Source organism: Poecilia mexicana, unplaced genomic scaffold, assembly GCF_051168715.1.
Source record: "Poecilia mexicana isolate PSO_F unplaced genomic scaffold, ASM5116871v1 scaffold_6, whole genome shotgun sequence".
Taxonomy (NCBI): Eukaryota; Metazoa; Chordata; class Actinopteri; order Cyprinodontiformes; family Poeciliidae; genus Poecilia; species Poecilia mexicana.
Genome location: NW_028263375.1, coordinates 26,089,677 through 26,103,351, shown reverse-complemented (window position 1 = coordinate 26,103,351; position 13,675 = coordinate 26,089,677). Strand labels below are relative to the sequence as shown.

Sequence of the window (13,675 nt, the reverse complement as noted above, 5' to 3'; positions counted from 1 at the left end):
CCTCTTTCTGAGACTCCGCCTTCGCCTCCTCCATCCCAACATGGCTCCTCCTTAACAACAATTTAACAGCATTGTGATGAGAAGCAGCTCCTATAATGAGCTCAGCAGGTGTGCAGTTCCTCCAGGTGTTTGCTGATTGCTGCTGGCTAGTCTGAAGGAGCTGAGTGGGTAAGTTGTACGAGAAGGCCGATATGTAACGCTGAAGCTTGGAAACTGCAGCTCCGAGCTGGAGCTTCGTCCTCAAAGAGGCGGAGCCAGGTCCACCCAGGGGTTTTGTCCAGCTGAGTGGTTGCCATGGGAGATTAAAGGATTTCTCAAACATGCATGAAAGAATCAAGACAACACTCCAGATATGTTTATGATGAGGAGATAACATAACATGATGGGAAGCTAAAAAATAAAAAAGTCAAATTTACAAAACGCTGCCCTTTCAAACGGTTCCAAACTCCACACAGTTTGACAAGTTTCCAGCTTCCTTTGGGAGAAACGCTGGCCCACAGCATCACACATTCTCCGTACTTAGCACACGAGATGCTTTTGTACCTCCCCCTCGGCCCTTTGTTTCACACAAAACCCACATAAAACTGCTAAGGGAGATGGAAACTTACAGAAAGTACCCAGAAAAAAAAAAGAAAGAAAAAAGCAGGATGCATGTTTGACTACTGACAGCATTCAGTGCTGGCTCAGATGATGGGAGTCTGAGTAATGAGTTTGGGGTTTTATGCTAATTGTTTGGTACCATAGCACTGTGAAGGGCTTCCAGGCTCTTATGGAAACACATTGTACTCCGTTGTGGTTTCTCTCGGTGTGGAAGCAGTGTCCCTCTTTCAAACAAATGTCACACAAAGTAATACGTCTCAGGCTTTGCTTAATTACACGTTTGAGGCAGACTCCTGAGGTAACGTGCCACCCTCGCTGTTCACAAGAGACTGTTTTATCTGCAGCCACATCCCATAATTAATTTGTAATGAGTACATAAAACAAAAACAAAAACGAAAAAAAAAAGCGTTTTCAACACAAATCGCCGTAATTCAAGGTTATTACGCTTTAGAGAAAATGACACACACCTCCTCCTCTTGTTCTACCCAGAGACAACACACATCCAGTGATTTGCAGTGAATACACAGAAAACACATTTAAAAGGTGGGGTGGTTCTGCTGCTGAGGAAGCCAAAGGCGGATTGGTGCCAAAAACAAAGTGCCGACTCCCTCCAGGGCTCTGTTTGCTGCCATCAAGACCGTGTAGATACGTACTTTTTTTTTTTTTTTAAACATGTCGAGGACGGGCAGCCAGAAATGAGCTTGGAGGAACACTGCTCCTTTTGAAATACGATGTTGACCTCGAAAAAGATTAACCACAAGATGGGGCGAACGAACTCAGGCGAGTTGTGTGTCAGCGAAAACGGGATGGCGGAGCGTGAGGAAGGAGAGGCGGAGAGGAGGGTTAGTGGAAGAATGGGTGAGGAGGAACAATGCTGAAGAATTATAGTCTCTTGGATTTAGATTGGAGTTTACAGAGCTTCTGGGAGAAGACCACAGGCTGAGAACTAATATATTTTTATTGGGTAAAAGTCACTCCCAGATAATCTCATCTGGACAAGTACCTTTGCTCCACCTCACAAAAAAAAAAAAAAAAAAAAAAAAAAACTTTTACGTTTTAGGCACGCACATACTCCCACAAATTTTCAGACTATTGGAGTGCGGTCGGCTTGGTTCGATCGGGGACAAAACTGCAACGTTGGTTACGTTTTCAGTCGATGCAGTTCGCCGTCATACTGCCGTGGCAGAACTTCGAAAAACCTTTTCCCCTCCTTGCCTGCGGTGGCGCTGCACCAAGAACCACGGAAGGAAATGACACAAAAATCTCCGAAGACGACATGAACCCAACTTCCTTCCAAAAATGTAAACAAAAATGGAGTGGCGTCTGATTTTAGTGGTTGTTGGATTTCTCTCTTGGGTTATATCTTCCACTTGCTCTAGATGCATTTAATTCCTTTTCGTTGTATTTACCTAGAATGCTCTGCACTACAGTCCACTTCCTGGTTTTGGAGTGGTTTCCAGTCTGCTTGGCGTTCACATATGCATTCAAACCACACTAGAGTTCACTACAATCAAAACGACAGCAAGCTTTTCAGGCACACCAGAGTTCGCATTAGAGTTCGATTCACACCTCCCCAAACGAATGTCACTTTCTAGACAAATGAACTGAAGTTTCATAAAAGTGGACCAAACAGGGCAGGTGCGAACGCAACCTTAGTCTCACAGCGGATTTATGCATTTACAGCTTTGGTCATCGAAGATCAAGATGGAAGTTTTTGACCATGTTCAGAAGAAGACTCACACTGCACATGACCCTGAACGCACCATGAAACCACATTGGTGGCAGCATCATGGTGGAGGCATGAGCAGCAGGACCAAGGAAGCTGGTCAGAGTAGCACCGGATTTCCTTACAGAGTAAATGGAATGGAATAAAAATGCAGGCCATACTCTTCAGATTTTTCTTTTATCATTTTTACTTACCTTTAGAAAACCATGTATTGCATAATGTTCCCCCTACTTCTAAAAAAAAAAACAACAAAAAAAAAAAAACATCAGAGTTTGACGTAGTAACATGAAAAACCTCAACAGGAGTGGATACTTTTGCAACACATTTAAAAAAAAAGATGTTTATCAGAGACTCCTGGCGTATTTTCCTAACCTTTCTCTGCTTGTTGCAGCCAAATATCACTATATTTAATGCAGTTGCAGCAAAAAAAAAAAAAAAAAAAAAAAAAAAAAAGAAGTTAAAAATGAGATGTTATATCAAGGAGAGAAGAAAAAGCCTCGAGGCGGAGAACAAGACATTTGTCAGGTGCACAGCAAACAGTGCAGCCGGCTGCTGCTTTCAGGCCCTCTTTGCTCTCTCCGCCGTAAAGAGATGTGAACTCCTCTGACCTTTTTTGACCCCCCAGCTGTATACGTGGTTGTTCTTAGCAACGGCGGTATGCTGTCTGCACAAGCCGAAGGGGGCGGACTCATTAAGTAAAAGCAACCTGCTACTGTAGAACGGGGTTACCGGCATGACGGACGCTATCATTGCCAACGCCACTATACGCTCCAGATCCCTTCATTTCTTTTAGTGTTCACATTTCTTTGCTGAAAGCCCACGCAAGATGTTTTTTCACTGGCTCCTTCTCTCGAGCGGTTTCCCTCGCTCATCCCCCTGTACTTTCTCTGAAACACACAGAGCTCCAACGCCGTCCCAAACCGTCAAACACCAAACAGGGAATTCCAGAGCTAAGCTTTTAAATCCCTGCATCATCGCGGCGCACAAATGTGATTCTGTTTGCTTTAGCCCTGTTCTCTGTTTGTGCCAGCAGTGGCTCGGCGGGGTAGGAGGGGTGGGGGGGGGGGCACAGTTCGTCTCCCACGAGACAGGAAAACCGACGACCGAAAAGTGTCACGAAGTCGCGCCCGGGCAGTTCGGCAGCCGCTGAAATGATTGAGTACCGGCGAGGCATCAGCCTTTCTGCAGCATTACCCAACATCAGTGGTTTAAAAGAAGGGGAAAAAAAAAAAAACTTGAAGGTTTTATTACTAAGCAGGGTGGCCTGAAAAGAAACCATACCCTCATGGCATACAGCGTGCTTCCAGCCACCCACTCCATCACATGAAACACTATGAACCTGACTGAAACGCTGCTAAGCTCCGGGGGCATGCATCTTCCGCTGAGGAATGCACTTACCAAAACGCCGGAGACACAGTGAAGTGTGTCAAGTGAATAAAAGCGGGGAATTGCTGTTGTGTTAGGCGTTTCCTCTCTGGCTGCTCATTTACAAACTGCATGATTATATAACGGGCGCAGCGCTGCCCACTTCAAAAATGTCAAACAGAACCCCCGCCCCCCGTTGATCATCGACCTCGGAACAAACAGTGACACAGCGCTGCCCCTTCCCAACCTGTTGCTGCGCAGTGCCAGGCAGCTGAATGCTACGCTTGTAGCAAATATGTCACACCCTAAAAAGTGTAAAACACCTTAACAGTTGTAGGTCATCCAATGGACTTATTTACCTTAATCTCACTTAATTTTCTTTTGGTTTAGTGATGACAACTTACTTTTTTCTATTTTGAATTAACTTAAAAGTTACATATTTTTAACTTAAAGTAATTTTTTACTTTACTTGAAACAATTAAGTTCAATGCTGCGTTCGTATCTGACGACTGATGTCATGACGCCATATTCACCAGCAACAGAACCTGTACCAACCTTGGTGCTGTGGTGGCACAGGGGTCTAGCACAACCAACATAAGGAGACCTTAGTCCTTGACGTGGCTGTCGCAGGTTTGATTCCCAGCCTGATGACCTTTGCTGCATGTCTTCCCCCTCTTTCATTACCTGCTTTCCTGTCTCTCTCTTCTCAAATAAAGGCTGCTTGAACCAAATACAAACATTTTGACTCATTAGTTTACTTCTTTATTTGATGTAAACTAAGTGATTTGAGTAAGACTGTCTTAAATGTGTCAAGTTAAACAAACTTAGCCCTTTATGTCCTAAATTATATTATTATAAAAATATCTACCTGGATATTTTTTGCTTATTTTAAGTGCACACAGTTCTTTAAATGTCCTGCAAGTAAATATATTTGCCCATTTATCCATAACTTTTTTGAACTTTCAATATGTAGCTGTTTTTGCAATTTACCGTCTATTAATAGCGCACCTCTCAAGATTAATGTCGCTCCCTGTTACGGCAGGGGTGAAATTACCGTAATAACCCGATATTAGATGGAAAGCGCAACGTCTCTCCTCTTTCAGAAACTGTTGGAATTTTTCAGACAGCGCTACGTGTGGCGGAATTACGGTACTGCAACTTCGGCTGGATCGCTGGCGCTCCGTTCAGTCCGGAAGAGTTAAGAAATTAAGTCGGATTAGTTTAATTGAATTACTTGTTACCAACTGAAACAAATCATCTAAAGCTGGTTCAACTATTTTCTTTTTTCAGTGCACAAGCAGCAATGTAGTGAATAAATGCAGCGCAGAAACACAAAACCTTACCAAATATTTTTGGTGTAGTTTCTAGTGCAAATGTCTTCATACACTTGAAATTAGACAAAACTAACAAGCTCCTGTATTTTTCAACAAAATACAGGAGCTTGTTTTATGTCAATATTTCCTCAATATTGATAAAAAAAAACAGTTCCTCAGGCAGGTTATTTCACTTATAACAAGATATTTTTCTCATGTTATAAGTGAAATAATCCCCCAGTGGAAATAGCACGTTTTCATCATTATTGACTTAAAACTATATTTTGTTATTTGTTCATCTTGTTGAAACGTGTACTGAGATGTCTGCACCAGAAGCTTGACCAAAAATACTTGGTCAAGATTTTGTGTTTTTGCAGTGTGTTAGAAACGTAGAGAATATAACATTATTTTAGCAGCAGTATGACTAAACGTTGTCTTCCCGTTTTACATAAAGGCGATTAGAACATGCTGCATCATTCTCTTTTTCTTCTAATCGCACTATTTCTTCCTCAGGGGGCGGGGGGGCATCTTTCATCTTTCAGTGACGGTCTCATGCGGGCCCCGCGTCTAGTCAGAGAGTGTGTCGCATCTCAGCATGAGGCTCCAGCTGCAAGCCAGGGGGAGCCTTGAGGACGGGGTCTGAAAAGGTCAACGGAGCATCCTGGATCTGTTTCAGAGCAACCGAAGCAACAGAAACTCTCTGAAACGTCTCATCGTCTGCTTTGTTCCCGCTTGTTTCTCTGTGTTTCCTACACAACTGTTTACTGGCTATTCACACTGCTCCAGATCCTGAACAGACGCTCATTCAGCTTAAAAGTTAAATAAGAGGAGATGGATAACAACGTATTGAAATTGCACGGATCCAAATGCTGGTCACGGCAGCAAAGTTCCTCCAGAAAGCGGAGACTTTGCTATCGCCTTGCTTTGCCACAGGCATTTTAAACAAACTCTATGAAGGAACATGTCAAAATATATTTTGCGAAGACACGGGCGTGTTGCTTTTAACCCTTATTGAAACGGCTGGTGAAAAGATTTGGGCATGAATTATGCTGAGAGAATTAAAACAGACACTGTTCTGAGTGGCTTTGATGTGCAAGCCATTCCTATTCATAGTAGTGGAAACCACATCTATTTTGGACTCAGGTTTGGGGTCTCTGGGCAGCAAAAAAGAGAGAAGAGCAGGGATGGAGTGGATGAGGAATTATTTTTGGAAAAAGCCAGCGTTCTGCTTCAGACAAATGAGGAAGGAAAATACGTCCGCAGCGCAATCGGCGTGTCAAGAATCGCAACGTTTAGCGTTCGTGTCGTCGTATCTAAGCGTTCCGGCGACACGGTGTTGGTGTTACGGTGAAACGTGGGCTGCGCACTGCAGCTGGCTGATACTGCGGCATCTGATTCTGCTCTTTCAAAAAAATAACACACACAAGCAAAAACAAAAACAAAAAAAGCCTCTTGTTTTAGTTTAGTTCTTTTAATGGAGTCTGGATCGGATTTGATCACCTCTAGTTCAGCATCCAGCGGATCAAGAGGGAAGGAGATCATTTTAAAGCTGAATTTAGATTCCTTAAGACATGATTTGGGATTTCTCAAGACATAATATTTGTAAAAAGAAAAAATAAGAGAGAATTTTAAATAAATGTACTTTTAGTGGGAATTATGAACACCTTTCTTCTTGACAAGCATAATAATACATGAGAAAAGTCTGATGGGCCCAGGGGGCGCTCGTCCATTCATTCAACACCGCTGTCTGGAGACGCCTCTGCATCAATCACTTGTTGCCAGCAGGTCAAAAGGACGCAGGATCAAATACTAACACACACTCACACACCAAGAACAAACTGAAGGTGCTGTAACGACACACAAATAAAACGTCTCCTCGCACACATTACATTTTCCCCTCAGAAAGAAAGTAAAATCTGAAAATCCACATCCGAAATGTCTAGAACACCTCTGCCACTCAGTGGCCGAAATGAATCCGAAAACAAGTTTCTGGAGGAAAATAATTTGTATAAAAAGAATAAAGAAAGAGCATATGATCAAAATGAGGTTGGCCGGAACATGCAAAAAAAAAAAAAAAAAAAAACCGTTTGATGCGGCGACCGATTAATCAACGGCGCGGCTCGTTACGCGCTGACATGACGCGGCGTTCAAGTGTAACTAATCAGCCCACGTGGATGGCTTTCCTGACGATGTGCACTGTGATTGGAATCCCCCAACTTCATCTTACAATTAAAATCCGACGAGTAGAAGAAGAAAAGAAGAAGAAGAAGCAGCAGCAATGTGGTTGGCATTGAACAAATAGCTCGTTGCGCATTACGCGCTCTCCAAAAAAAAACCCTTTAACTTTATCTACAGCGAGAAACGTTCATGTATCTTCAGATGTATTTAGTAAGTGGGATTAAAAAAACAACAACAACTAAAATGCGGTGTGGGTGTGGATGAGCCGCGGAGCAGGCAGGCTCCGGAGCTAATTAAGGAGCAGTTGGGTTAATTGGCTCTAACTTACAGGTAGCTTCCGCTCGTCAGGATCAGGAAGATCTGCGGGTAGTAGACTGACAGCAGTACACTGCGCGACGAGATGATGATCATGATGACATTGAGCGAATGGCCACGCTCGGACAGGAGTGAGGCGACGCCGATGCAAGTAAACAAAATTAAAAATAAAAATAGAAAAAAATGTATATTCCTGCTTTTATGTCCGCTCGAGAGAGAGAGAGAGGAAGAGAGAGAGAAGAGACACCAGAGATTCTCCTTGCGCGGCGCTCCCTACGCAGCTCCGAGCTCCCAGCAGGGCCGTGTGTGCGCCGAGGTTGGCTCTGACATCTCTCAGCAGCCGAGGCTCTTTGACGCGCACTGCTGTGGGCTCTCCGAGCCGAGCCGGAGCGATGATGGTTTTAGGGATTCTGCATGGCAGAAAAGTGCCTCTTCTGCGCTCTCATGAGGATCGCGGCTGCCATTGGGCAGGAGGAGACACTGCTATCCGCCCACTTTGCCACGGCGGGACAATGGGGTGACACTGATCCGATCCCCTCCACTCCCCCCACCCCCCACCTCCACGCTGGATGTGAAGGAGGTTTTCATTCATGATCAGCCTCCATAGCCACCATCGCCGCTGCCGCCGCCCCTGCCGCTGCTACCCTAAACCCATCCAGCCAAAAATAAACAAACGCTGACGAAAAGCTGCGTGAGCTTCAAATAAAACAGACCGAGCGCACACTTCTCTGTCGCGACCTCTCTCTGATTCAACAAGTTGTTGCCATGGTAAAATGATTATTTTTATTTGTTTGTTTTACGTGGATTTAAGATTACAAATTCAAATCTGATCTCTTGCGCAGACTGACATGCGTAATAAATGATCAGAATCGTTAGAAGTTACACAATTTCCCACAAAAATAGGGTGCATAATTAGATTAATTCAACATCCGTTTTAAGATCCCACTATGTTAGGATTATCCTATTTTATTTTAGCTATTTAAACAGATTAGGATTTAAAATATTGCAGCGTTCAATCGACCTTTTAATATACTTATTTCGTTTTAAACAGTTGCACTCAGATTAATCCAACAGCTTAAGTACTTAAATACTTACTTACTCAAATTTTCTATATTTGTTTTGAAGTAAAGTACAAGTAAATCTGCAGTTTATGTGATATGATGAACTTAGAAATTTCTCAATCCCTTAGTTTTCTTGATTGTAGATTTAAATCCTACAAATTCAGGTCAAATATTGGACTTCAGCTTCTTTCATCTCTGTTTTATTTGTTGAGGAAAACGTCAGCCATTTCCATTATGAGTTTTTTATTATTTAGTTAAAACCATGGCTAAGACTAGCTTAGTCTTCAAAACGAATGCTGGTGAAAAATATTAGCTTGCATACAGAATGTAAGCTAACATATTCGTACAGAGATATATATCTTTAGGCTACAGAGTTTCTGTTTATTTTTGTTGCGTGAAATTCTGTACCTTTTCTCGTTGTGCTATTTCTGCCTCTTGGTTCAGTATTTTGATTTTCTGCTTGTGGTTTGTTCTTTTTGTCATCTGAGCGAATGCAGAATGTGCGAGGAATACTCTGACTTGAACAAAAAGACCCGTCTGAGTGTTTGTTTGTATTTACATGCACTTTTACTGTTACCTGTTTGCAACGGAGGGCAGAGTAGAATTCAGCCCGGTCGAACCCTCTGCTAGGCGCTAGTGGAAAGGGCCAAATGTGACAAGCTAGCTAATTCGCTGTTTCTTCAAAAAGGTTACATGGTTTTCCACCATTTTAAAAAGAAACAAAAATAAAAATAGTTGCTAGTAAAATGGTAGCAAACTGTCTTTTCTAAGAATGTGGCAAGTCATGGCTGGATGTACAATTTGTTTGCAGTGATTACCTTAGGGATTAGAAGCTCAGCTTGCTAGCAAGTTTCAGTTTAGCATTCGGGCTATTGCTAAGCTACCCAAAGCTGGATACAAACTGACACTATTTATTTTAGCAATGCAGCACGGGAAGCTTTGACAGCCACAGTTAAGCTGTTCATTGCCAACAACTTCCTAGAGTTAGGAAGCTAGCAAAGCCGACTTTAGCATTAGCACTGCTGCTAAACTAGCTAAAGTAGGTCACAAAGTTTTACTATGGGTCTTGACTTTCCCTGAATTGATACTGTGTCTATGGAGAACAGTAAGTGAATGTATTTACTGTTCTCTGTTGGACACGACAATGAAAGGGAAGCATTGGCTGACTGGACTGAACAAACATGTCCATTCAATTATTTTCAAAATGAGGCAATATTGTTATACACTTGAGTGAATTCGTATGTATAATTCCCTCCAAATTCCCTTCTTACAGTGTAAAGTCTTAATACTTGTCCTAAAAAGACAAGGCATCAACAATCTGTCTCCCTGTTTCTTATTCCTTGAATTAAATTTCCACTTAACCTGAAGATGACAGCTATGATTTTACGACACAGTTTTAATCCGAAAAAGGATTCCAGCTGATATATCTACACAAATAAGAGGAATCTACTGCATAACATCATGAGAGTCCAATGGAATCAGAGCAAGGAAATAAAACACTGAAGATTTTGTCGCAGGTTTTTTTTTCTTTCCTCCCTCTCTTTCTTTCCTCTCTTTCTTTCGTTCTTTTGCCCCAGCATTGTGACTCTCACTCAACACCTGCACTGGAAGCAAAGAGGGTACCATGAAAGATTTTCAGCCGGAGTGAAAGGATGGACGGAGTGAGCCAAGAGCTCCGGATTAGTAAACATGAAGATGGGTTACTTTTACCTCATAGTGGAGCTATTGTCATGCGATAGCCAAAGAAAGTCAGGAAGGGGCAGCCAGATGGTGAGCAGCGAAAGAGTCGGGGTGGCACAGCAAAGCTTAATGCCACAGCGGAAACGTTATGCTGGTGTTGTGCACGGGGTGCTTGCTTGACTAGCCGAAGTTCATGCTGCCGCCTCTTGAATCAGTATGTTCGCTGGACCTGTTGTGCATATAATCTGTTTGGTCGAAGGGAAAACCGTAAAAAAACATTTGATTCCAATTTCAAGCAGCGAGTGACTGACTTAAAAGTGGCTCGTAACAAATGTTAAAATGTTGGACGAGTATTAATAAATAAATAATAGATAAAAGTCACGGTATCCTCTCCGTCATTAAGCCTTTTTACTGCACAGCAGAACAACAGACAGCATACGAGACCGTGGTGGGGTTTAACGACTGCCTGCCCGGTTCTCCTCCACTGGTGCCACTGTTCATTAAGTTCTCAGGGCTTCACCAGATACTTTATGTCTCTGGTTTTTGTAAATGTGCAATCTATTATTTTCTTTTTGAACAATACGACACATGGCTCACTGCTGTCAAAAACAAAAGGATTCATATTCATTGCAGGAAGCATAAAATATGTATACTTTTGGGATGAATTGCAACAGATATCATGCTTAAATTTATTTCTTCTGACATCATTTTTATTTATTTTATCCAGCGACCTTTGGGGATCGCTTAAAATCACACACAGAACACAAATTAAGTTTCACGGATCGGCCCGAGGTTAAAGGGAACCTTAAAAAAAATCCACTTCGACATTAACTTAAGTTCACACAGCGCATGTAAACGCACCGTCCATTCATCCGTTACCTACACCCGCATATCCCGATGCCTGTGAGGTAGCAGCGCTAACCTCGGCGCTATTTTGCACCCATGAAATTGTTGTGTGTAAAAATCAACGGGTACTTCCTCCTAGTTGATTTATTTATGAGATAAAGTGACATGACTTTGAGCAAAACGCCTCCTGATGCATCGTCGACTTAATCAAAAGTCGATTAATGAGTTAACCGTAAAACAAGCTGGTTACTTTGTGACGACATGCAAAAACTGATTGAGCTCGAACCATAGAAAAAAAAAGTCTAAGTTGACAACAGACTGTTATGCTAAAGTTTGAGGTATATAGCCCAACATGAATTGTAAGACCTGTAAATCTAAACGAGCATTAGGAATGATTTCGGGACATCCGCATGAGAAACGGAGAAGTCACGATAAACTAGAATATTACTCCAGGATACTTTGACTGATTTCATTTTAGAGGATCTGGGGTGCTGAAAATGATAAATTATATTACAGTTACTTCGTTTTAACATAATTCTCTCAACATTTCACCAAAACAAAACAAAACAAAAAAAAAAGACACTTTCTCCACTTTGATATTATTCCCACAATATCACAACAAGATGAAGTTACATTTCCATTTGTTCGTCTCTGGATGATTTATACTGTCTGTGACCCTTGGGAATTTTTTTTAAACACGTTATAGGAATATTTCAATTAAACTGTAAACAAAATGAATGTAGCCTTAATTTACACACACACACACACACACACACGCACACACACACACACACACAAAATCCACGTACACAATTCAAGCTGACTAATTTATCAATCAGGTCTACCTGAAGATTTAAGTTGAAAATTTTGTCTTTTGCTCTGTGAACTGCAGTGGTGGCCCCCCACCCCAGTAACACTGTGCCGTGGCCCTCATATATCCCGGGACCGGCTTTGGCAAAAACAATAGTTACAAGCAAAACACGCACAAAATATTAGAGCAGTTCTTCCAGAGCTATGAAGACGTTGGATGATGTGTCATGGTGTGGTGTGTTTCTGAGCTATTGCAAAACAGGTAAAGACGTAAAAAAAAAAGATCTCAGTCTAGGCAATGGAATGTGGAAATACAACTCAGTCTGCCGCTATTAATGAAGGTATGCAGGATCGGGAGCTGAGACACTGGCTGAAATGATCTTGTGCAACAACCAAAAAAAAAAAAAGAGCAAAGAGCCTCCTGACATGAAACAAATAAAGCCTCTTGGTGTCCGTTGCAACAAGCAACCGGGCGCTACTTTTTACTCACAAGACTATTTAAAAAATAAAAAAGTCGATGCATCTAATTTTGATATTAAAAATTTTTTTTCAACGTGAGGTCAGAGGGCACTATAATCCACACATCAAGTGCGCATGTTTTTTTGTGTGTGTCAATTTTACAGCTCGCGCGTGCAAGGAAGCTATGAGAGAGGAGGGGAAGAAGAAGAAGAAGGAGAAAAAAAAACTCACCCTAGTCTGAGGTATATGATGCCGAAACACAGGAACACGTAGAGACTCCACTTTCGGAGGGGTTTGTGCATGATCGGTAGCACTTTATCCAGAGGCCATGCACTGTTAACACAAAGTGGCGTTCACATCTGCAGCGTTCCTAACCCCCCCAGAGGCACGTATACCGCCTGGTTCCCGTCACGTCAAGCTGAAGCTCCTTGGGGATCCTCGACGGCGACAAACCCATCGTCCAGAACAGGTGAGATGCTGAGAGGAGTCCGAAAAACGAAAGCTGGAAACGTGACCGCAGTTTGGGGGGGGAAAAAAAGTTGAATGAGTTCTTGGGAGGAAGTGACTCCTATTCGTCCTCACTTTAAAAAAACAAACAAACCAACAAAAGAAACGCTAAAATTCTAATTAACTTTCTCTCTCCCTCCTCCCCCCACAACCCTCGGTGCGTATTTAAAAGGTAGAAGAAGAAGAAAACAAGGAGGGGAGGGTGAAAAAACACTGCTGTCTTCACAAGATTGAAATCCAAACTCTGTGAATCTGACTTGGAAGTATTTCCCCGCAACCTCAAACTCTCAGCATGTTACTACCGTCCAACAGCCAGGTACGTCTAGTACAGGTAACAAAAGGGCTGTGCGCCTCCTCCTCCGCCTCCTCCTCCTCCTTCTTCTCCTCTTCCTCCCACTCCTCCCCTACCTGCACCAGATATGCAGTGAATGGGACGGGCTTCCAGCCTGAGCTCAACACGTGTGGTTGTTGTACAGAAAACTAACGAGGAACGAAACGGAATGGCCTTTTTATAAGCCTTAACTGGGCGCTTGCAACATCACGACTTTGCCCCGGCAGTGTGGGCTGCCCCCCTCCCTCTGTGCCCCCTCCGCCCCCCCTCCGGATGGGCCACACCACAACAGTAAGCCCAGTAAAAAAAAAATCCAAATGGCTTTCCAGCTGTTTGCCTTACAAGACAACATAGCACTGCATGACTAATAATGAGTAATTATGACGAACTGGCTTTTCTGATAAATATGTCGCATTGGTCCCCTTTTCTGTCAGACCCACTGGGGGGAACAGTATAGAGAAAACAGATTTTTATTTATTATCGA

General features: G+C 42.7%; 1 protein-coding gene across 2 annotated transcripts in view; it reads right to left on the bottom strand.

The window, feature by feature from the left end:
• The window catches only part of wnt7bb (wingless-type MMTV integration site family, member 7Bb), a 45,820-nt gene extending 32,409 nt beyond the window's left edge, over window positions 1–13,411 (bottom strand). Inside the window, exon 1 of one of the 2 annotated variants that reach the window (XM_014985982.2) lies at window positions 12,585–13,411. In XM_014985982.2, coding sequence (XP_014841468.1) covers window positions 12,585–12,655 — 71 coding nt within the window. In that variant the 5' untranslated portion in view covers window positions 12,656–13,411. Of the gene's footprint in view, window positions 1–7,510; window positions 7,928–12,584 lie in introns of those variants that run through there. The other variant, XM_014985976.2, reaches the window with a different exon arrangement.
• Between the last annotated feature and the right edge of the window lie 264 nt (window positions 13,412–13,675).